At 39.4% G+C, this 25,398-nt stretch overlaps 1 protein-coding gene across 1 annotated transcript; it reads left to right on the top strand.

Moving 5' to 3' along the window:
• The first annotated feature begins 1,694 nt into the window (after nucleotides 1-1,694).
• acss2l (acyl-CoA synthetase short chain family member 2 like) lies at nucleotides 1,695-25,398 on the top strand. The gene is made up of 18 exons (XM_033982351.2): nucleotides 1,695-1,914; nucleotides 3,551-3,746; nucleotides 8,667-8,758; nucleotides 10,511-10,614; nucleotides 11,753-11,825; nucleotides 11,914-11,989; nucleotides 18,451-18,535; nucleotides 18,718-18,855; nucleotides 19,312-19,482; nucleotides 19,892-20,025; nucleotides 20,520-20,652; nucleotides 22,285-22,341; nucleotides 22,431-22,511; nucleotides 23,108-23,216; nucleotides 23,308-23,376; nucleotides 23,458-23,634; nucleotides 23,818-23,892; nucleotides 24,558-25,398. Exons 1-18 carry the CDS (start codon nucleotides 1,791-1,793, stop codon nucleotides 24,683-24,685), a joined length of 2,022 nt encoding a protein of 673 aa, XP_033838242.1. The 5' UTR covers nucleotides 1,695-1,790; the 3' UTR covers nucleotides 24,686-25,398.

Here is a 25,398-nt window from a genome sequence, read left to right as displayed (position 1 = left end):
TGCCTGCGCGGAAAGAACACGTGACCAGGGAAAACAATCGATCCCAGAGAGAAAAAACAAGATCAACAAAAACAATACCAGAGCTCAGACATTTGGACAGAGAGGGTAGAGTAGCCAAAAATTGTTCTAAAGTAAGTGTAACGTTACTTTAAAATAGTCTTATGCAAGTAAGAGGGAAAAAATACATAATTTGGGAAAAATACTACTCAAGAGTAACTTAAAAAGTAATTAATTTGAAGTTAAATAAGCATTAAATAATCTGGTATTTTCAAAGGATAGACACAAACATTTGCAAAACTAAATCATATCTGAAGGAGTGGTGCAAGAAACACAAATGTTCAGATCATTTTATATTGTCAACATAAAGCTTTTGTCACTTCTAGACTTACTCACAGTGGGAAGAGGAACCAAAACTTTTACACAACTAGTAGTACTATTACTTCAATAAAAATATTACTCAAGAGGAGTAAAATTATGCTTCTAGAAAAGAACTCTGAGTAGTATGATTTATTTAAAAAGTTACTCAAGTAAATGTAACTGAGTACCACCCACTTCTGCATTTGGACATAGGGTACTGCAGGTTATGTAAGAGGCTATAACACAGCTGCTTTGCACGTTTCACATCGTATCCAAAAGAAAAGATGAGGGAAGATCTACACGCATCATATAGCAAGAGTAGATGACTATTTTGTTTTATAGGAGACATAAAAACACCAAAACAATGAACAAGGTCACCTCTCCACAGATCCTTCTTGTAACTTGACTTGTCTCAATGCAAGATACGATTAATGCTCTATTGTACAAATTATCAAAGCATTGCAACAACATCCCCATAGAAAAATGAAAAGTTACATAGTACAAGAGGGGGGTACTCAGTTACATTTACTCAGTTACATTTACTTGAATAACTTTTTAAAGAAATTTTACTCATCAGAGTACTTTTCTAGCACTACTTTTACTCCTACTTATGTGATATTCTTTATTGAAGTAACAGTACTCTTACTTGAGTAAAAGGTTTTGGTTACTTTTCCCACTGTGAGTAAATCTACAAGTGAGAAAAGCTTTATGCTTTATGTTGACAATATGAAAATGATTTGAACATTTGTGTTTCTTGCACCGTTCCTTCAGATATGATTTAGTTTGTCTAATTTTACTGTCCGTCCTTTGAAAATGCCAGATTTTGTGTATTATTTTATGTTTTGTCCTTCCAATTACATTAAATCACATGTTACTGCTACAATTAAGTTATTCTTACTTGAGTAGGGGTTTTTCAAAATACTTTTTTACTCTTACTCGAATAATTTCACTACTTTGTGCTTCTTCTTGAGTAAGTTACTCTTACTTTACTAAAAAGTTTGGCTACTCTACCCACCTCTGTATAGCACACTTTTAAGATTATTTCCATTTAGATCTTGTTATATTCCCTTTGAGGTAAAGATTATATTGTCAATAAAGCTCTGCATATCCTCGCGGTCTGGTACACAAATCTGGTATTTATCCTTGGCTCTCATCCCTTATCCCTCCTTTTGTGTTCTGCCTGCACGCTTTAGGACAATAATGCCATCAACAGACCAGGGAGGACTCGACCAATCAGAAAGTGGGAGTGCTGATTCATGTGATCCCATTGGTTTGTCTGGCTCTGAGCCGACTGTAGGAGCATTGGAGGTGGGTCTTTTTGCATGCTGAATTTTGGTACACAGCACAAGAGGAAATTATAGAGAGGTAGAGACGACAGCAGTAGCAGTAGCACTTTTAGCTAATGGTAAAGTTGTCTAGCTCATCTGAACACAATGGTTGTTCCAGATTCAGAGGACAACGTGTTCTACCCACCCATAGATCTACAGCAGGATGCTCATGTACCAAATTTTAACAGTTATTTGGAACTCTACAAGAAGTCCATTGAGAGTCCAGAAGGTAGGATCAATTTGCATTGCTCATAATAATGTTACCTGCATCTGTTTTTTTAGCCAATATAAAAAAACATGTTTATTTCAACTTGGTTGTGTTTTTTTAACTTAAAAACTTAGAAAAATATGTGTCCTTACTCTTGAGTGGGTTTCCATCTCCATAAACCTGACTCTTGTTTGGCTTTTGGTTATAACCATAAAAAGTATGGCATAAAACTTATCTATCTTTTAACGTTCATGAAATCATGCAGGTGAAGTGCCATCTCTATAAAGTTACATACTGTACTTTTAAGCATTTTGAAACTTCCTTTGTCTATGGAGGAATGCATACAGTACATTCATATAGAGGCTAACTCATTGTACCACATAGGAAAAGTAAAATGCCACTACAGTAAAGAGACATTTATTTTTGTTTAAGTAAACAATAAAGTATGTACCAAAGAAATGGAGGACATACTGTGTGGGGAAATTCCATGTTTATGAAAATGAGGAACATACACAGAAAGTACTGATTTAGGCAGGAAAGAAAAAAATATCTTTTTTTAAATTCTAGCTCCTTAGATTCATAGTATGTAACTTTTTGCCAAAACATAGATCACAATAAAATCACATTTTTTTTTTCGATTATGGATGTTTTTTATTGCACTGAAAAACGCAGAAAAACATCTGTCCTTACTGTGAGTGGGCTTGCACCTCCACAAACCTGACTCCTATTTGTTTCCAGACTTACTAGAGAATTAACTCCCATAGTAAATATTGACTTATTCTTCAGTTTGTAATTGAATCTGTTCACTCAGCCCAATTTGACTGTATCAATATTCTGACCTACAATATTTCACTTACTATATTCTGCCACCTTCTTGTCTCCATGGAGATGCTAATGCTTTGTCTAGAATATTTCTCAGTATGGCATTAAATGTATATATCTCCATGGAAACAACAGGTCAGATCTGTGGTAAGATGACCCCACTTACATTAACAATACATGTTAGCAATTAAAACATGTGAATTGACTAAATGCATCATAGAGAGTTTATTGCCATATTGTTGAGCATTGTAGGAAAGAAAATATCATCTCCATAGAGATGTGCAAGAAAAATTACATAGTGTATCTTTATGTCTAGTCCCTCAGAATTTCAAGGGAAATTATGGGAAATTCCTCTCTTTGTAAATAATAAAAAAACCATTAGTGAAACCATTAGTATGACAAACCTCTTGTTTGTCATTGCTCCTCTGTAATCTCTTACACAATTTGCAATACTAGTATTGACATGAGACTAACATTTCTAGGAATCAAGTCTATACTCTATATTGATTCCAATACCATGACGATAATAAAAACACACTTTATTTAGACAATAGAATGTCATTTTCTTTTATATTACCATGTGTTCTTATATCTGTGTAATCCCTCAGTCGTCCACGTATATTCCATAGTGGTCCATGGACATATACTAGTCTATGTGTCTTATACTTGTTCTGATACAGCTCAAGATCATTCTATAGCTATTCAGGAAAGGTTCATTTCTGTTCTATGAATATTGCTTTTTAGTATCAATATTAATTAGTATCGTGTTTCGATTAGTGTCTAGTTTTTGATCAAACTTTTGATAATACTACAATATACCATTTTATTTTTCCAGCTTTTTGGAAAGATGTGGCAGATGAGTTCTTTTGGAAGAAACCTGCAACGGGACCAATTCTTCAGTACAACTTTGACGTGACAAAAGGAAATATCTTTGTCAAATGTTTGGAAGGCGCAAAGACAAATATATGCTACAACGTCCTAGACCGGCACGTCAAAGATGGAAACCTGGGAGACAAGGTGGCCTATTACTGGTGAGTAAGTTTGCTCAGAAGCACAAGGCCAGAAGAGATTGGCATTTACAGGCCTGAAATTATCTAAATGATTATAGTCAAATACTCCCCGAACCGCCACCTTACCGTGGTGGAGGGGTTTGAGCACCCGAATGATCCTGGGAGCTATGTTGTCGGGGGCTTCATGCCCCTGGTAGGGTCACCCATGGCAAACAGGTCCTGGGAGACGGGTCTGACTAAGAGCGGTTCAGAAGCCCATCATGAAGAGAAATCCAACGAGGCCGTTTACGTCGCCCGGACTGGCGTTACCGGGGCCCCATCCTGGAGCCAGGCCTGGGGTGGGTGCTCGGCAGCGAGCGCCTGGTGGCCGGGCCTTTCCCCACGGGGCCCGGTCGGGCCCAGCCCGAAGAAACGACGTGGGGCCGTCCTCCCGTGGACCCACCACCTGCGGGAGGAGCCATGAGGGGCGGGTGCGGAGAGATCCGGGTAGCAGTCGAAGGCGGGGACCTCGACGACCGGATCTCCGGACATGGAGACTAGCTCTGGGGACATGGAATGTCACCTCGCTGGGGGGGAAGGAGCCTGAGCTTGTGCGGGAGGTTGAGCGTTACCGGCTAGATATAGTCGGCCTCACCTCCACACACAGCTTGGGCTCTGGAACCCATCTTCTTGAGAGGGGTTGGACTCTCCATTTCTCTGGCGTTGCCCGCGGGGAGCGGCGGCGAGCTGGTGTGGGCTTGCTCATTGCCCCACAGCTCAGCCGCTGCGTGTTGGGGTTCACTCCGGTGAACGAGAGGGTCGCGTCCCTGCGCCTTCGGGTCGGGGACAGGTCTCTCACTGTTGTGTCGGCCTACGGGCCAAACAGCAGTGCAGAGTACCCGGCCTTCTTGGAGTCCCTGGGAGGGGTACTAGACAGTGCACCAACCGGGGACTCCGTTGTTCTCCTGGGGGACTTCAACGCCCATGTGGGTAACGACAGTGACACTTGGAGGGGCGTGATTGGGAGGAACGGCCTCCCCGATCTGAACCCGAGCGGTGTTTTGTTATTGGACTTCTGTGCTAGCCACAGCTTGTCCATAACAAACACCATGTTCGAGCACAAGGGTGTCCATCGGTGCACGTGGCACCAGGACACTCTAGGTCGGAGGTCGATGATCGACTTTGTTGTCGTGTCATCTGACCTCCGACCGCGTGTCTTGGACACTCGGGTGAAGAGAGGGGCTGAGCTGTCAACTGATCACCACCTGGTGGTGAGTTGGATCCGCTGGCGGAGGAGGAAGCCGGACAGACCTGGCAGGCCCAAGCGTATTGTGAGGGTCTGCTGGGAACGTCTGGCGGAGCCCTCCGTCAGGGGAGTCTTCAACTCCCACCTCCGGGAGAGCTTCTCCCTGATCCCGGGGGAGGTTGGAGACATGGACTCCGAGTGGGCCATGTTCTCCACCTCTATTGTTGATGCGGCTGCTCGTAGCTGTGGTCGTAAGGTCTGTGGTGCTTGTCGCGGCGGCAATCCCCGAACCCGGTGGTGGACACCGGAAGTAAGGGATGCCGTCAAGCTGAAGAAGGAGTCCTACCGAGCCTTGTTGGCTCGTGGGACTCCTGAGGCAGCTGATGAGTACCGGCAGGCCAAGCGTGCCGCGGCTCGGGCGGTCACAGAGGCAAAAACTCGGGGTTGGGAGGAGTTCGGGGAGGCCATGGAGGAGGACTATCGGACGGCCTCAAAGAGATTCTGGCAAACCGTCCGACGCCTCAGGAGGGGAAAGCAGTGCTTCACCAACACTGTTTACAGTGCGGGTGGAGAGCTGCTGACCTCGACTGGGGATGTTGTCGGGCGGTGGAAGGAATACTTTGAGGATCTCCTCAATCCCACTGTCACGTCTTCCGAGGAGGAAGCAGAAACTGGGGACCCAGAGGCGGACTCGTCCATCACCCTGGCTGAAGTCACTGAGGTGGTTGGCAAGCTCCTCGGTGGCAAGGCTCCGGGGGTGGATGAGATCCGTCCTGAGTACCTCAAGTCTCTGGATGTTGTGGGACTGTCTTGGCTGACACGTCTCTGCAACATCGCGTGGCGGTCGGGGACAGTACCTGTGGAATGGCAGACCGGGGTGGTGGTCCCTCTGTATAAGAAGGGGGACCGGAGGGTGTGTTCCAATCACAGGGGAATCACACTCCTCAGCCTTCCCGGTAAGGTCTATTCCAGGGTACTGGAGAGGAGAATCCGACCGATAGTCGAACCTCGGATTCAGGAGGAGCAGTGTGGTTTTCGTCCTGGTCGTGGAACACTGGACCAGCTCTATACTCTCCATCGGGTCCTCGAGGGCTCATGGGAGTATGCCCAACCAGTCCACATGTGTTTTGTGGATCTGGAGAAGGCATTCGACCGTGTCCCTCGTGGTGTCCTTTGGGGGGTGCTCTGGCAGTATGGGGTCCGGGGCTCTTTGCTAAGGGCTGTCCGGTCCCTGTATGACCGGAGCAGGAGCTGTGTTCGCATTGCCGGCAGTAAGTCAGACCTGTTCCCAGTGCATGTTGGACTCCGCCAGGGCTGCCCTTTGTCACCGGTTCTGTTCATTATATTTATGGACAGAATTTCTAGGCGCAGCCAGGGGCCGGAGGGGGCCTGGTTTGGGAACCACAGGATTTCATCTCTGCTGTTTGCAGATGATGTTGTCCTGATGGCTTCTTCAAGCCAGGACCTGCAGCAGGCACTGGGGCGGTTTGCAGCCGAGTGTGAAGCGGCTGGGATGAGAATCAGCTCCTCCAAATCCGAGGCCATGGTTCTCGACCGGAAAAAGGTGGTTTGCTCTCTCCGGGTGGGTGGTGAGTCTCTGCCCCAAGTGGAGGAGTTCAAGTATCTCGGGGTCTTGTTCACGAGTGAGGGAAGGATGGAGCGTGAGATTGACAGGCGGATCGGTGCAGCGTCTGCAGTGATGCGGTCGCTGTATCGGTCCGTTGTGGTAAAGAAGGAGCTGAGCCGGAAGGCGAAGCTCTCGATTTACCGGTCAATCTACGTTCCTACCCTCACCTATGGTCATGAGCTTTGGGTAATGACCGAAAGGACAAGATCGCGGATACAAGCGGCTGAAATGGGCTTCCTCCGCAGAGTGGCCGGGCGCACCCTTAGGGATAGGGTGAGGAGCTCGGTCACACGGGAGGAGCTCGGAGTAGAGCCGCTGCTCCTACACGTTGAGAGGAACCAGCTGAGGTGGCTCGGGCATCTGCTCAGGATGCCTTCTGGACGCCTCCCTAGGGAGGTGTTCTGGGCATGTCCCACCGGGAGGAGGCCCCGGGGAAGACCCAGGACACGCTGGAGGGACTATGTCTCTCGGCTGGCCTGGGAACGCCTTGGGGTCCCACCGGAGGAGCTGGAGGACGTGTCCGGGGTGAGGGAAGTCTGGGAGTCCCTGCTTAGACTGCTGCCCCCGCGACCCGGCCCCGGATAAGCGGAAGAAAATGGATGGATGGATGGATGCATGGAGTTTAAAACTACAGTGGAGCACTTCCTGTATTACCACTTAATGACATCACAAGAAGGAACAGAGTGTTTTCAGGTTGAGAAAAAAACAGCCTAAATATGCAGAGTCTATGAATGAAACATCATTATAACATAGATCAGAAAATAGCGTAATACAGGCCTTTTAAACAGTATTATAATTCTGAAAGCAAGTTGTGCCTGCTACCAACTAATATAAATGCATTCTATTGCTTGGATTAGGCCACAAAAACTCTCTCTAAGTACATGAGTATTTTATATTATGAGTGGGTAACAGTAGCACGTACTCTCTTTGATTGTGCACAGTAAGTGAACAGGCCTCAGGAGCTATGTAAAGCATTCACAGTAAATAGCAGCTGGTGTGACCTCTACTCTGTCCCTGCTCCAAAACAAACTGTGGGCTGTCTGTGAAATGTGTCCTTGGTTAAACTGCACGATCCAAGAGTTTGAACTAATGTTAAAGTTCAGATATCATGTAGGGCTGGACGACAAAAATAAATGTGTTGTTATCAGAGTTGGGTAGAGTAGCCAAAAATTGTACTCAAGTAAGAGAACATTACTTCCAAATAATAATACTCAAGTAGAAGTACAAAGTAGCGGTCACAGGAACTACTCAAGAGTTAAAAGTATTTGGGAAAAGTACTACTCTTAAGAGGAGCTTAAAGAGTAACTTGTGGCATAACATCTGATTTATAATTTAAAGTTAAAGTATCTGGAAGGATAAAACATTAAATAAAACACATGGCACCCATTTTCAAAGTGTAGACACAAAAATATGAAAAAATGCATTATATCTGAAGGAGCGGTGCAAGAAACACAAATGTTTAAATAATTTCATATTGTCAACAAAAAGCTTTTTTCGCAACCAAAACTTAAGTAAGAGTACCATTACTTCAATTAAAAATATTGTTCAAGTAGGAGTACAATTATGCTGCTAGAAAAGTGCTCTGAAAAGTAAATGTAACTGAGTACTGAAAATAGGTGTTATTACAGATTATAAATGACTTAAATGTATTTGGTCAGTGGGTTCACTGTAAAAGAATGAATGACTATCAATTTATGTCAAGGTGTGATTCGAGCTCTCAAAGAGAAACAAGGAAATAGAAGGTTATTGTGTTTTGGAAGTGCCACAAATTGCTGTGTTTTCAGTAGTTTAGTAAAATGACATAATGCATCATAATGCATCACTTGGTCTTGATCTATAGATGAGTTCATTGTATTTGCTTTGTAAACCATGGATGTTGGTTGTTCAGCAGTTTTCACTGTGATCTTTTCAGTGTTTACACAACAACATCCCACATAATACTCAGGATGGACGTGACCTTTTAAAAATATATAAAGACAGACACAGCAATAATGATCAGTCTGTAATCTACATTTTAATTTGCCCACATCCTTTCCCTATTTGTACTCATAATAGTAATATTTTATGTGATATATTTTTGTGCTTTCAGGGAGGGTAACTCTCCAGACCATCATTCAGAAATCACCTACAATCAGCTGTTGAGCCAGGTCTGCAGATGTGCCAATGTGCTCAAGAAAATGGGTGAGACTTTAGATCTATAGTCTGTACTTTATAGTCTATAACTGACAACAATGACATCTTTAGGCTTGAACAATGCCTCCACCTTCTGAAGCTATTGTGAAAAATAATTTGTTTAATTATACCGAGGAAGTTTTTGTTTCATGTGGATAGGCCCAATAATTACAGTGAGGAATCATGAACCAGATCATCAAATCCACAATATGAAAAATCATACTCATGGGAAAAAACAGCTTCAAATTTGCATTTCAAAATTCAAAATGGTCATTGAAATGACAATGACAATTTCATTGGCTTTGTTATTAAAATGCATATGACAAGTTAGACTACTAATTTCTCTAACTCATAGTGCACATATGTTTAAGTAATGTTTATGTTTAATAGAAATCACACCTAGCTTTTGCTAGTGAATTTTGGTTTAGAATTGTACTTTCGGTTGGACATGGGCAACAGATATGACATATGTAGAGATAACTCCATAACTGCTACGTCACAACTATGTTATTAACAAGGACCAAAATATGTCAATTGCATATTAGAATTCCATAATAGTTATATTTAGACTAATACAAATAAATTGCAATAAATGAATAAATCTTTATTTTGCTAAATAAAGTTTTAAAGTGCCAGAAAAAAATACCTTCCTTGTGTGTAAACTGTCACCACCAAACCAACTAATGATTAGAAAAACATGAAAACCTGTCACAAGCACTTTAAGAATCGTACTTGTGTTTATATTGTATTTTTGAGCATCTACGTCCAAGTAATTTTGCATGTGGGCTGATAAAGTTTTACTAACATTTTTACATCATTAAAGACTAGGGAAACCAATATACATACTTTCAATTCAAGTCAGTTAAAGCTGCGCTATGAAACTTTTCCGGTGAAGGGACCAGCATAAACTTGTCTCATTGAAAATGTTGGATATTGCTTTCTTTGCCTAGAATGTTTCCCAGCTTGAGCTTTTAGCTATGTTAGAATATTGTTCCATCATTAAAATCATGTCTAGAGTTGCATTTATCTTCATTCATGTTGGGTTCTGTAAAAAGTTCTTTGCCTCTGAGACTCACTACTTTTGAAATTTCCTGGGATATCACAGATAGAAGCCCCATGCAGTTTTTTGATTTTTTTTCACTGAAGCTATGAAATGATGTTTTTTTTTTTTTAGTTAGGCATTATTTTAAGTTCTAAATCATGAAATTCCAATGCAAATGTACTTAAGACCATGTTTAAAAGCCAATAACAATACAAGTGGGTGGGAGTGTGTGTTGGGGTGGGGGGTTGTTTGGCTATGATTATTGATGTGTTGGGGTTGGGTTGTTGGGCTGTTGGGTGGCTGGGTGGGTTTGGTGGGTGGGACTGATTTTAATGCTTTGTAAAGCACTTTGTGTTACTTTTTTTTTGTATGAAAAGTGCTATATAAATAAAGTTTGATTTGATTTGATTTGAAGTAATGTATAACATTTGATCTTTAATGCCATACTGTGAACATTTTAGTCAAGCACTAACATCTCCATGGGCACAAGCAGGTATCGATTCCCCACCACAAAAGTTTTACAGTGAACCTTTAAATTCATGCATAGCTGTTTTACTAGTTAAATAACACTTCAAACTCCTCCAAACGGCAACACACTTCCCAGAATAAACTTGTTGGCTGTAAATCGCTGTGTATCTCGTCACCTCTTAACATAGCCCCCTGGTGGTGAGAGCTGTTACTGTTTATAACCGAGTGCATGCGTGTGTGTCGTGCTGCAGGCGTGCAGAAGGGAGACCGCGTGTCCATCTACCTCCCCATGGTCCCAGAGCTGGTCTACTCCATGCTGGCCTGTGCGAGGATAGGGGCCGTGCACTCTGTAGTGGTGAGGAAAATCAACTAGCACATGACTCTCCAAAACATGTTGCATATAACATGGTGTAAAGAGCAAAAAACTGAGATGAGTAGTACTCAGTTACATTTACTCAATTACATTTACTTGAGTTACTTTTTAAATAAATTGTACTTTTCATAATACTTTTCTAGCAGCATACATTTACTCCTACTTTAGTTATTGTTTTATTAAAGTAACAGTACTCTTACTTGAAAAAAATTTTGGTTACTCTTCCCAGTGTGAGTAAGTCTACAAGTGACTAAAGCTTTATGAAATGAACTTGAATTTGAACATTTGTGTTTCTTGCACCGCTCCTTCAGATATGATTTACTTTTTCAAATGTTTGTCTATCTTTTGAAAATACCACATTTTGTACATTATTTAATGTTTTGTCCTTCAAATTACATTCAGATGTTACATCCAGGCTGACAACTACTCTTTAAGTTACTCTTATTTGAGTAGTACTTTTCCCACATATTGTTTTACTCTTACTTTTAATGAATTAATTTCATTAGAAGTACTTTGTACTTCTACTTGACTACTAGTAGGCTATTTTGAAGTAACGTTACTATATTTTTGGCTACTCTACCCACCTCATATGAAAGACACCCATTTTAATCATCAAAACAGTGAATGTGAAATCTATTGCATAAATCAGTTTCCTTCCTCTAAACAAGCAACAAATTTGTAGCACCATCAAAAAATTAAAATACTCTTGGCGGTATATCAATACAGTAGCCCATGATATAGATATTTTATCATCAAATATATGATATTTTGATATTTTTGTGCACTCCTATAAATCACTGCAAAAATATTTGATCAAATACTGATAATAATCAGATGGGTTCAACTAAAATATCAGTACATTACTTTTGGATAGCACTGAGGTTAGTTAACTACATTCACCTAATGTTTGTGTAGTCATCCAGGTATGAACTATAGCAAACAAATATTCACCTAATCAAAATATAAATCAGAACATACAGATTTATTTTAACCTGACTAGTTTATATATTATGTCTATTTAATTATTTATCAATCAGTCAGTCAGTCAGTATTTGTTTTATTTGATTTTAGTATTTTTTTATTGAATTGAATTTTATTTTATTTTCTGTGTTTGTGGCAGTTTGCAGGTTTCTCATCTGAGTCTCTGTGTGAGAGGATTGTCGATGCCCAAAGTTCTGTCCTGATCACAGCAGGTACAGGAATCTGATTTTTGCACTTTTTCTCTTTTAATAAATGATTGTTTAATATTATGTTTTTAAAGGCATGTTTTGTGTTATTCAGATGGAGTGTATCGAGGAGAGAAGTTGATAAACCTAAAGCAGATTGTGGATGAAGCTCTGGAGAAATGCAAGGAGAGGTAATTTAAATTTTTCGGGTATTATGCAAAAATGACTTCCTAGAGTTTCCTACCATGTTATAACGTTCCCTAATTAAAAACATGCCTGAAGAGGTTTTATATGTCATCCATGCAAGTTTGAGTAATTTAGTGATCTCTCTCAGGCCCCCCAGGATTTTATATTGGATGCGGTGTGAGATGGGGAGCCAGTGAAGTTGCTGTAGGATGGGTGTGATGTGGTTGATGGAAGGGGTGCGTGTGATGATGCGAGCTGCTGAATTCTGAACCAGCTGAAGTTTATGGAGTATTTTTTGTGGGAGACCAAAGAGAAGAGAATTGCAGTAGTCCAGGCGGGAAGTGACGAAGCTGTGTACAAGTACGGCTGTGGGCTGTGGTGTGAGGGAGGGCCAGAGACGATTAATGTTGCGTAGGTAAAAATAGGCGGAGCGGGTGATGTTATTAATGTGAGAAGTGAAGGAGAGAGTGCTATCGAGGATGACACCCAGACTCTTAACCTGAGGGGAAGGAGAGATGGAGGAGCCGTCAATGGGTATAGAGAAATTGTTGATCTTGTTTAGGGTGGATTTGGTGCCGACAAGGAGAAGTTCAGTTTTACTGCTATTGAGTTTGAGAAAATTAGAGGTGAACCAGGATTTGACTTCATTGATACAGATAAGAAGGGTTGATGGTGGGAGTGATGAGTTTGGTTTGCCAGAGAGGTAGAGCTGGGTGTCATCCGCATAGCAGTGGAAGTGGCTGTGGTGTTTCTGGAAAATGTGACCAAGGGGGAGGAGATAGATGATGAATAGGAGGGGACCGAGGACAGAACCCTGGGGAACACCTGTGGAGATAGAGACTGGATGAGAAGACTACACTACACTACAACTTCACAAACCTGATGCAATGTGCCGTAGTTTCATTAGCAGAATGAACACCAACTATAATGAGATAGCGCTCTGAAGTATTTACCTTTTTGTGAATATAAGATAAACAACTGGGATTAAGGATTCTTTGAAATGTGCTTCATATACAATCTTGCTTATATAATGAATAATTATTAGTAAAAAGTGTCAATTTTTTCCAAAGATGTATATTTAAGTGTTTTAAGTACTACTAGTCCCACCATAGTCTTCATAGAAATCCGCTGAACAATTCATTTTACATTGACATTTCATTGACTAAATGCCTTTGAGGGAAAAAAGGATATTTTTCAGTAGAGTAAAACATCACATCCCCCTTAGCAACCAGAGACAGATTTGACTGGTCAGTTCAGCTCCTGACTGACCCCCTGAAGAAATACATTTACAACATTGAGCTCTGACTTGTAGCTCTGCATCCCAGTCTTTTCATGAATGCAACATGAACCTGACAGATCACAGGATTTATAATTAGTGAAAGATAAATGTGTATGTATCAATAAACATTCATAACAGTCACAATACTTCAAACTTGACTTTGATACTAAGGAATAGACTCGATACTCGATACGCAATACTAATTCTGATGCCACAATGATAATAAAAACCCTCTTTATTTAGACAATAGAATGTGATCTTCAACATTAAATCACAGAACTATCTTTTATATTACCACGTGACCTTTATTTGTGTAATCCCTCAGTCGTCCAGGTAGGTTCCATAGTGGTCCATGTATACTAGTCTGTGTGGTCTTATACTTGTTCATCATTGTTGAGCAAAGATTAATCCTGTGAATGTGAGTTTTTAGTTTTTTTTTTGTTTTTTTTTTGTTTTTTTTTTTATTTATTTATTTATTTGTTTCAGACATTTCTGTCTTAAGTCCACAAAAGCAAATCAAAGTACACAAAGTCTGAAAAAGGAATAGGCAGAAGCCTAAGCTTATGACGCCTACACCTTTTGTACTAAACATAAAGAGCTGCTATGTTCAACAGTATGTACAATATGAACAAAAAAAGAACAAGTAAGCAATTCAGCATTCAGCGTATGAGTTTATGATTTTCTTTTTGTACAAACTTTTAAAACGGCTCAAGGTTCTGCAGTCTTTAACATCGTCCTCTAACCTGTTCCAAACATTTACTCCAACAGTTGAAATGCAGTGCTGTTTTACATTTGTTCTGACACTTGGTTTTTTATATACATCATGTCCTCTAAGATTATAAGCACAATCTCGATTTTTAAACAGATCTTGGATATGAAATGGTAACTGTTTATTCTTAATTTTATACATAAATTGTGCAGTTCTATAATCTACCAGGTCCTTGAATTTCATTGTATTTTTTTGGATAAAGAGTTCATTTGTATGAGCCCTATAGGGGGCTTTGTTCACAATTCGCATTGCTCGTTTTTGGACAATTGCAGTTGGAATGATGTTTGTTTGGTATGTATTTCCCCACACCTCCACACAGTAGGTCATGTAGGGAAATATCAACGAAATATACAAAATGAACAATGTTTTTTCATTCAAACATTCTTTTACTTTGGATATAATTGCTAAAGATTTGCATAATTTTGTCTTTATGAATTGTATGTGGCTTTTCCAACTTAGGTTATTTTGGATTATTATTCCTAGAAATTTAATTTGATTTATTTGCTCTATTTCTGTATTATGAATAATAAGATTCCTGTTCACATTTATTCGGCGATTTGTAAATACTATGAATTTAGTTTTCTTTAGATTTAAAGTTAATTTGTTTGAGTCAAACCAGCTTTTCAGCAATTTTAGTTCTTTTTCTAGCTCCTCAATTACTGTTTCTAAATCATTGCCACAGTGTATTATATTTGTATCGTCAGCAAATAATATAAGATGCAAAGCTTTTGACACCAAACATATATCATTAATATAAAGGATAAAGAGCAAGGGACTCAACACTGACCCCTGGGGGAGGCCACAGGTCACTGTTTGAAGCTCTGAATCCACTCCGTTTATATGGACATATTGTGATCTGTTTTCTATATAACTTTTGATCCAAGAGAAAGCCACACCCCTAATACCATATCTGTACAGTTTTCTGAGTAGGAGATCATGATTGACTGTATCAAACGCTTTAGTTAAATCTAGAAACACTCCAATGGCGTACTGTTTATTATCTATTGCATTAGATATGTTTTCGACTAGATCTATTAATGCCAAGGTAGTGGTTCTATTTGGTCTGAAGCCATATTGTTGTTCACATAGTATATTACGTTTTTCGAGGTAGTTAAATAATCTTTTATGGAATAATTTCTCCAGAATTTTAGCAAAATGAGACAATAGAGAAATAGGTCTATAGTTTGTAAGGTCGTGTTGATCGCCAGACTTGTAAATAGGGATAACCTTTGCTGTTTTCATTCCTTCTGGGAATACACCCGACTGCAAAGATAAATTAAAAATATGGGTGACTGGTTTAACTATATATTCAATAGTTTCTTTCAGCACACACATGTCCAGTCCATTCCAGTCTAATGAGTTTTTGTTCTTGCTTTGTTTGACAATTGTGCATATTTCACTTTCATCTGTACCTTGTAAGAATATTGTTTTATCCTGCTTAGCAATTCTACTGATTATATCATTCTCTTGGTTGGATTCCGGAATCTCTTTTGCCAATTTAGAACCAATGTTACTAAAGTAATTATTAAATTCATTTGCAATTTCCTTGGGCTGACTGAGGAGATGTCCGTCATTTGTCAAGATGTGAGTAGGAAAGTTAACATTCCGTTTGCCCTTTTTAATTAATTTATTTAAGACATTCCACGTATTTTTAATATCATTTTTGTTTTTTTCCAAAATTGAACAATAGTATTCTTTTTTCCTTAATCTCATAATACTTATTAATTTATTCTTGTATGTTTTATAGGAAACCTCTGCCTCATTTGTTCGTTTTTTTAAAAAGTCTTTATACAGTTTCTTTTTTTTCTTGCATGCTTTTTGAATACCTTTGGTCATCCAAGGCTTCCCAACAAATTTGTTAGAAGTCGCTTTACTAACTAAAGGACAATTTTTTTCATAAAGAGAGCAAAAGATTTTCAGGAAAACCCTCATATGCTGTGTTTACATTATCTACATACACATTGTCCCAATTTTGCTCCATTAGATCACGTTTAAATTGACTGAATGTTTCGTGAGTTTTTTGTCTATATATTTTGACTGTTTTTATTTCATTATGCATTTTTGTGCCCTTCTTTATGACTGTAAATATTGGTAGATGATCTGATACATCATTTATTAGAAGCCCACTTGTTATTTCACTTTCTATGACGTTAGTGAATATATTGTCAATCAATGTTGCACTATTTCTTGTTATTCGAGTTGGTTTTGTTATCGACGGATATAAACACAAGCTATACATTGTATTTATGAATTCAGTAATTGCAGTTTGTTCTAAAGGATTTAATAAATCAATATTAAGATCCCCACAAACAAAAACAATTTTCCTGTTATTTAAACCCTCATATAGGTCACACAATTTTTCCCTAAATGTATCAATACATGAGCCCGGCTTTCTATATATACAGCTTAATATAATGTTTTTGGATTTTTCAGTTTCAATTTCTACTGTAACACATTCCATAATTTTATCAATGACTAAGCACATGTCTTTCACTATCTTACTTTTCAAATTTTTATCAACATATAAAGCTACACCACCACCTTTTTGAAAAGTTCTACTTACGAAGAACATGTTATATCCTTCAATCTGAAACTGGGGACATTGATCCTCAAACAACCATGTCTCGGAAATTGCTATAGCAGAAAATTGTTTTTTTGTTTGTTTCAAGCAGTGTAGAATTTTTGAAAAATTTGCATTTAGGCTTCTACAGTTAAAATGTATAACAGATAATGAATCTTTTGTACTTATTTGCGACTCAAATTGGTCCTCTGTGTAATATTCACATGTGTTTTTTATTTTTGTATAAAAGTTATTCTCTGGATCGAGGTCATTCTGTATGTCTTGAGGTTTATACTCTGTATAGACAAATGATTTTAACTGAAAATGTTCATAGTTCAAATAATCTGAATCCATTCTTACTTTGTTAGTTGAATTAAGTCCATCTGGATGCATAATAAATCCAAATCCTTGTCATTGTCTCATCTTCTCATTTTAGTTTGTCCATTTCTAAATTGTATCATTTGTATTGTTCAAGCTCTTTGATATCCTTTATGACGATCACCCGGGCCTGTTCTGGGGGTCCATTCAGCTTGATCATAATTTTGCAGTTTCTCGTCCAGGTGTCTTGAATCTTCTTTTCTTTCTTTAACATTCTTGCTTGTCTTGCCATTTCAGCATTTCTTTTGGTAAGGTGTTCATTCACATAAACACCTGTACCTTTCAATTTTCTGGCATTCCTCAGCAACTCCATTTTGTTCTTTCGATTGGCAAAGCGAATGATAATGTTAGGCTTTTTATCATTTCTCTGCGGCAGTGTATGACAAGCCGCAATGTTCTTGCTGTCTATAGTGATATCCTTGCTTTCAAAGAACTTTATGACTTGATGTTCTAGAGGAGACAAGCCAGGACTTTGAATGGGAGTGAGCAGGTTACCTTCTCCTTTGTCCCCTGCTGCAGCCTGGGCATAGGAGCGTTGGATTTCAAGACCTGAAATCAAAAGATCCTCCATTCTAGAATATTGTTCCAAGTCCTCAATTCGTCGTTCTAAATGTTCAATTTTCTTGTCCTTTTCTTGTATCAGTGTCTTCAGTTGTTTAATTTCATCTGTTAGTTCCTTCAGGGTTGTTTGTTGTTTTGCCACTTTGGTTATTTCCTGGGACATAAAATCCAAAGATTTCTTTATGTCTTCAACATCTTCAGCCAGTTTTTTATTGGCCATTGTTGGTTGGAATGTTTGTTTTTGTTTTTTTGTTTTTTTTCTTTTTAGAGGCAGGCTTGGTTTGAGGCCTACTCTCTGATAGTTAATCCACTGGTTAAATCCAAGATATGTCACAGCAAGTTCAAAATGTTTGCACAATAAATGTACTTAGGTCTTCAAAACATTGTCCAGTCCTTCAGATGTAAAGGATGCTGACCTGTTGATTAGATATTTCTTGGATTGTGGAGCTGGTTAGTAGCAGCCCAGAGTTTGATACTATTAATACTTACTTTTGACAACCCCAATTCATATATATATATATATATATATATATATATATATATATATATATATAAATTTAATTCATATGTAAACTAAAAACACATTGTATTTCTAACAACCAAATTTGTTAAAGAGGGGGTATTATGCTAAATCAATTTTTTTTTTGGAACTTTCTACCCTGTTGTACATTGTTTGTAATCAGAAAGACCTGGCTGCAGTCCTGTGTGATGTCACCAACTACTGTAAATTGCAGAGGTCACTCCATGCGCTATCTTAGAGTAAGCCGGTGTAAAATTACACAAAAAAAAAAACATATACACAGTTTATTAGAGAAAAAAGTTGATTTAATGTTTAGGTCCACTTTTATTATTCGACCACAGAAAAGCATAGTACTCTGCCACTGTTATATATAGAACTCAAACTATACTTTTCTTTCAGGGGCTGTTCCAGTGTGACCAAGTGCCTGGTGGTTAAACATCAGGCTCTGAGGACCAAGAGTGGAGCTGCCTGCAATAAACTACAGGTTATACACACACACACACACACACCCCCACACCCCCCCCCACACACACACACACACCCACACCCCCCCCCACCCCCCCCCCCCACACACACACACACCCCCACACACACACACACACTTTATGACTGGACAGATTTCATAGGCCAGTGTAGTTTTTTCACACAATCCTTGTTTTTGCTTAGACGCCCTGGGACCCCTCATGTGATGTTTTTTGGGACGATGCGATGAGGGACAGCTCTGATCAGTGTGAGCCCGAGTGGATGGATTCAGAAGACCCTCTGTTTATACTCTACACCAGCGGGTCCACAGGCAAACCCAAGGTACACACCTGTTTTAAGTGCCTTCATTCTGGATGCTTCATTGCAGGTATTTCTCTTTTGTCTATTATTTTTCTATTATTTTTCTAGCAGAATACTTTCTAGTGTTTCCAGAATTTCTTTAGTCAACCAATGCTGTAAAATGAATACTGTTAAAATGCATTTTTTGTGGTAATAAAGCAAGTACAAATGCCTTGTCACTAATGGAAATGATCAAATTCAAGATTGTAAATTTAGATGTTTAAGATAAAAATACAGTGTTTGGCTCTTGCCGCCCAAAACATTATGACATCATCACATTAGATTTCTCCAGTGCAAAAATGTTGCACCCCCCCTGCTCTGAAACATGTATAAAAGGGTTAAGGGGGCAGGACTTACTATGGAATCTCTGTAGGACTCTCCTGGTTAAATCAAATATTATTCAAATTTTATTAGCATGTCTTCTCCTTTTCTCTACAGGGTGTCCTCCACACAGTAGCTGGGTACCTCTTGTACACATATCTGACATTTAAATATGTTTTTGATTACCGCCATGGAGACGTGTTCTGGTGCACTGCGGACATTGGTTGGATCACCGGTCACTCCTACATCACCTACGGACCTCTGGCCAACGGTGCTACAAGTGTACTGGTGAGTTTAAGTAAAAAAGAAGATATCTGAGAATTTTATTTTAATAATTTTTGGACATTCTGATACCATGATGATAATAAAAAACACTCTTTATTTAGACAGTAGAATGTGATTAAATAATAGAACATTATTTTATATTACCATGTGATCTTATATTTTTTTAATCCAAAGTGAAAAGCTCATTCTGCTTATAAAACAAAAACAACTTTCATCATATAAAATGTTTGTGTAATTTTGAATAAACCAACATTACAACTGTCTGTGTTGATGTAATGTTGTTATTTTTGTACTAAACATTACAACTGTTCGGTAAAACCAAGATTTCGTTAGTTTCATTTTCTTTCTTTTTTTATTTTCACATAAAGAATGGTAATGTTTAAAATTTTGGAAATGGAAAATTTTCTTTCAGTTTGAAGGGATCCCCACCTATCCTCATGTGGGACGACTTTGGGAAATCATCCAAAAATACAAAGTGACCAAGTTTTACACAGCGCCCACTGCCATCCGCCTGCTCATGAAGTACGGACGTGAGCCTCTGCAAAAGTAAGGAAAACAAACTGTATTAAACTTAAAGCTGCACTGTGTCACTTCTCAGGTGGAGGTTGCTTTGTCTGGAATACTCTATATGACATTTAACCATCTTGCTTTTCATGTCTTTGTCCTGCTTAAAAATCTTAGTAGGTTCCATAGTGGTCCAAGTATAAGACCACAGGTGGTGTTATACTTTCTAATACAACTCAAGATCATTCTAAAACTATTCAGGAAAGGTTTCTTTCTGTCCTGTAAATGTGACTTTTTAGTATCAATACAAATGATTTAGTTTCGATAGTTTTATAGTATCAATTTTAGATACTTTTTGACAACCCTAATCCTTGCTGAGAGTGGGCTCGCCTCTCCATATATCTGACTTGGTGTTACCACAGGCTTGTGTCCATGAAGATAAAGTAAACACTGACATGGAGACAAGCAGGTGGTGCAGCTTTAAGCATATCTCATACTTTCATTCATACATGTCTCTTGGCTCCTTGCTCCCTCAGGTATGACCTGTCCAGTCTGCAGATCCTGGGGTCTGTGGGGGAGCCCATAAACCCAGACGCTTGGCTCTGGTATCACTCTGTGGTGGGACAGGGACAGTGTCCTGTGGTTGACACTTTCTGGCAAACTGAGACCGTGAGTACAGCATTTTTCACTTAGTCTCTGGAAAATCAGACAACAGCATTACAATAATATTTAGTATGATAAGCTGGTAGTCAGAGGTGGGTAGTGCTTACATTTACTTGAGTAAGTTTATAAAGAAATTGTACTTTCCGGAGTATTTTTCTAAGATAATACTTCTACTCCTACTTGATGAAATTTTTACTGAAGTAACAGCAGTCTTCCTTGAGTAATAGTTGTGACTACTCTTCTCACTGTGACTAAGTCTACAAGTGACAAAAGCTTTATGTTGACAATGTCGTAACCAGCGGGGCATAAGGACCAGAGTAGCGAGACTCACAAAGTTTTATAATGTCTTTAATCTCAAATAACTGTTCATAGAAATCAAAAGTTCATAGAGATCAGAGTTCATGGATCAAATGGAGCTATAATAAATGCTCATCAAAGACAAAGTTCATAGAAGTGTTCATATAGATCAGAGTGCACAGGTCCAACGTAGCTGGGGAGCGTGGGTGCGGGTCCGTGAGCGTAGAGGGACACGGTGCGCGGCAGTGAGGATACAAGACGTACCGGGGCGGAGGTGCGGGTGCTGGGGTAGTCCGGAGCAGGTTCTGGGACGGAGATCTGGAGCAGGACAAAGGGATTCCAGTGAGACACAGAGGACGAGCATAGATCAAAAAGTACAAAGCCAAAAGTATAATCACGTGAAACACGCGGACGTTCCGGCGCCGAGTGACTCGTCCGAACCCCTCTTATCCACGGCCGGTGGCGTTGATTGCGCTGATGGGGAGCAGGTGCGCGTGGGAGGAGTCCGGATTCCGCCCCGCTCCGGAGACAGACAGGTGAGGGAGGGGGGAAGACGAGGACACGAGGAGAGCAGAGCAGGGACCGTGACAGACAATATGAAATAATTTGAACATTTGTGTTTCTTGCAGTGCTCCTTCAGATATGATTTAATTTGTTTCATTTTTGTGTATGTCTTTTGGAAATACCAGAATTTGTGCATTATTTAATATTCTGTTCTTCCATTTACATTTATCTTTATTTATACAGGATAATTTGAACATTCAGTTCAAATTATAAATGAAATGTTACATCCCAACAGTTACTCTTTAAGTTACTCTTATTTGATTAGTAGTCTTCCCAAATACTTTTTTTACACTTACATGAGTAATTTCTTGGACCACTACTTTGTACTTCTACTTGAGTAATATTATTTTGATGTAATGTTACTCTTACTTGAGTATAATTTTTGGCTATGCGACACATCTCTGCTGGTTTTTGGAATAGCATTTATCATAGAGTATTTTTAAGCTTAAAACACTTACTGAAAATATTGTGGGAATGTAACGGGTAAGTCAAATCAGGGTTAGCAGGTTTTGAGACCCAGTGAAAGTCAGGATATTTCAATCTTTTGAGGGGGACAATATAGTACATACAATTTCATTCACATTTTAATTTTGATACAATAACAATTACTCTTGGGACTCGATGTTTAATATTGTTATGCTTTTTACTTAATACCTTTAGCTTGCACCTGTAGTCATTGTAACTATACTGCTATACTGAAGTGATTATGAAGTACTTCATCCTTTCATTTGAGGTTGTAATACTTTTTTTAAAACTACTTGACAATTTTGTTCACAGGGCGGTCATGTGCTCACTCCTCTTCCTGCTGCCACTCCACTGAAACCTGGTTCTGCAGTGAGTTCTCCTTTTATTAAATATTCAGTAATATGTAAGCAAACATTACCTTAAAATCTGATTTTAAACTGATACATTATGATTTTCAGACGTTTCCATTCTTCGGAGTGGAGCCAACCATTTTGAATGAACACGGAGAGGAGCTAGAGGGAGAGGCTGAGGGGTATCTGGTAAATACTCAAATATTTTAGTTATGGTTATAACTATATAAGACATTTTTATTTATTATTTAATTTATTTATATTGTTTATTTCATTGGAACAACTATGTTTCATGAGTGCACGTCTTTTACATAAACCATAACTCCTGTTAAGGTCTTAAAGGGAGCATATTATGCTGTTTTCGTATCTATTTTATAACGTTGTTTCCTGATCAAAAACATATGCACAATTGTGTCTTTCTTTCACACATGTTTAATACACAAACCCAGCATATTTAGGATGAGTGGCTCTCAACAGAAAACACTCTGTTCCACCTTGTGATGTCATGTGGTAATACATGAAGTGATTAAATTCCATACAACTTCACTAGAATTATTTGACATCATAAGGTGGAACTGAGTATTTTGAGTTTTGGAGATGTAGACAGGCTAATAATAAAGGGTTAAACAAACGTGTGTGAATGAAACAAAACACCAGGTTTGTTTTTGAGGAGGTAACAACATTTTAACATGACTTAAAGCTCATCAGAGTGAATTTTGCATAATATAAGACCTTTAAGTAGTGGTAACAGCAGTAATAATAGTAGTAATTCCATTGTGCTGTAGGTCTTCAGGAGGCCGTGGCCCGGGATCATGAGAGCACTGTACAAAAACCAGGAGAGATTTGAAAACACGTACTTCAAGAAATTCCCAGGTTTCTATGTGACTGGAGACGGTAAGAGACACAGGACAGTTAATTTCATTATTCCAAAAATAATTAAAATATTCACTTATAACTTATAATTCACCGTTTTGTGTTTTTTCAGGCTGCAGGAGAGATAAAGATGGATATTATTGGATCACAGGAAGAATAGACGATATGCTCAATGTGTCAGGTAGGAAGGACTAAACCAGGACTAATGTCTATTGTTTTTATATTTGCAAACAAAACTTTAATATTTTACATTATGTCCTAGGTCACCTGCTGAGTACCTCAGAGGTAGAGGGTGCCCTGACAGAGCACCCTGGGGTGGCAGAGGCTGCTGTGGTAGGGCGCCCCCATCAGGTGAAAGGGGAGTGTCTGCACTGCTTTGTCTCTTTGAAGGGCAGCACTGAGTTTAACCACAGCCTGGTGCAAGAGCTCAAGACTCTGGGTGAGAACAAGGGTTTATAGTGGCGTATGCTCCATTGTAGCTCTGGTTACTGAAGAATTGTTGATGCATTGCACTTACTAACAATGTCCTATAGAGGGAGCAAATCTACAGAAGAATTCCTATTATACAGTTAGTTGTTACTATTTTGCAGTTTTAACAAATTTGAACTGTTGTGTTTTTTAGTGAGAGAGAAAATTGGACCAATAGCTACACCAGATTTCATCCAGAATGCTCCAGCTCTACCCAAAACTCGCTCAGGTATTCCACAATCTCAATGAACTAAATCAGGGCTAAACCAGGGCTAAACCAGGACTAAACCAAGACTAAACCAGGACTAAATCAAGACTAAACCAGGGCTAAACCAGGACTAAACCAGGACTAAACCAGGACTAAACCAGGGCTAAACCAGGACTAAACCAAGACTAAACCAGGACTAAATCAAGACTAAACCAGGGCTAAACCAGGGCTAAACAAGGACTAAACCAGGGCTAAACCAGGACTAAACCAGGACTAAACCAGGGGTAAACCATGGTTTAACCAGGACTAAACTAGGTCTAAATTAGGATTAACTAATATAATCCTAATGCATTGCTCCACTATAGAGCTTTTCCAGATGCTCAAAGTCATTATGTCATTATTCATTCACTCCACACTTGGTGGTGCTAAGCTAATATTGTAGCCACAACTGCCCTGGGGTAGACTGAAGGGAGGCTGCCAATCTGCGCACTTGGCCCTTCCAACCACCACCAACACTCAGGCACAACAGTTGCCACTGGCGCCCCACAGTTACACTGGGCATTCCCAAAGGTCTCCCATCCAAGTACGTCAACAATGGACTAAAGTGGGACTAAACAAGAACGATTAAACCAGGATAAAACTAGAACTAAACCAGGACTAAGCAATATTTTTGTTGTTTTTTCTAGGTAAGATCTTGAGGCGAATTTTGAGGCAGATCGCTCGTAATGACAGAGATCTGGGAGACCTGTCGACTCTGGCTGACCCTAAAGTCGTGGAACAACTGTTTAACCAAAGGAATGAAGGGTCTGCGTGAGAGAGAAGGGGAGGAAGAGGAAAGTGCGAGAGAGAGGAGGGGAGAGAGAGAGGGAGGAGGGGAGAGAGAGAGGAGAGAGGGAGAGGACTGTCAACTCTGGCAGATCTTAAAGTCGTGGAACAATTGTTAAGGGAAAGAAGAGAGGGAGAGAGGGAAAGGCGAGTAAGGGTGAAAAAAAGAGGGGAGAAGGAGTAGGAATGAGGGCACATGAGAGAAGAGAAGGAGGGAAGAGGGTGACAGAGAGTAGGAGGAGGGAGGAGATAAAAGAGGAAAGGGAAAGATATAGCATAAAAAAGGATGAAAGAAGAGAGAAAGGGGGATGCAGATAAGGAAATCAGCGAGAAGAGGAGGAAGGAGAGATTGGAGGCGTATGAACTTGCAGTGGTACAAACTGTCACTGATGAGTGCACTACTTTGTTCAAACCAAACAAGCTTTATATAACTGTAGATTCAATGTGAAACAGCACTATACACTGTACTGTATATGGAGTTTAAATGTGACTAACAGGCCAGGACATGAATGCATTTAGTTCTTGAATGCCCTAGAACTATTTGAGGTGATTTGATGCTATCACAGTATGAAATGGTATTGTCTTTCCAATTCCCCTGTATCTGTACGTTTGTTTTGTGTCACGATAACTAGTGCTGCTTTTAAAGATTTTTGTAAATTGCATGGTTGCCACAGACAGTATGGAAATGCGTTTTGGGCCAAA

This window comes from Periophthalmus magnuspinnatus, chromosome 17 (genome assembly GCF_009829125.3).
Source record: "Periophthalmus magnuspinnatus isolate fPerMag1 chromosome 17, fPerMag1.2.pri, whole genome shotgun sequence".
Lineage (NCBI taxonomy): Eukaryota > Metazoa > Chordata > Actinopteri > Gobiiformes > Gobiidae > Periophthalmus > Periophthalmus magnuspinnatus.
Note: the sequence above shows the minus strand (reverse complement) of the source record. Positions and strands in the feature narration are given on the sequence as shown.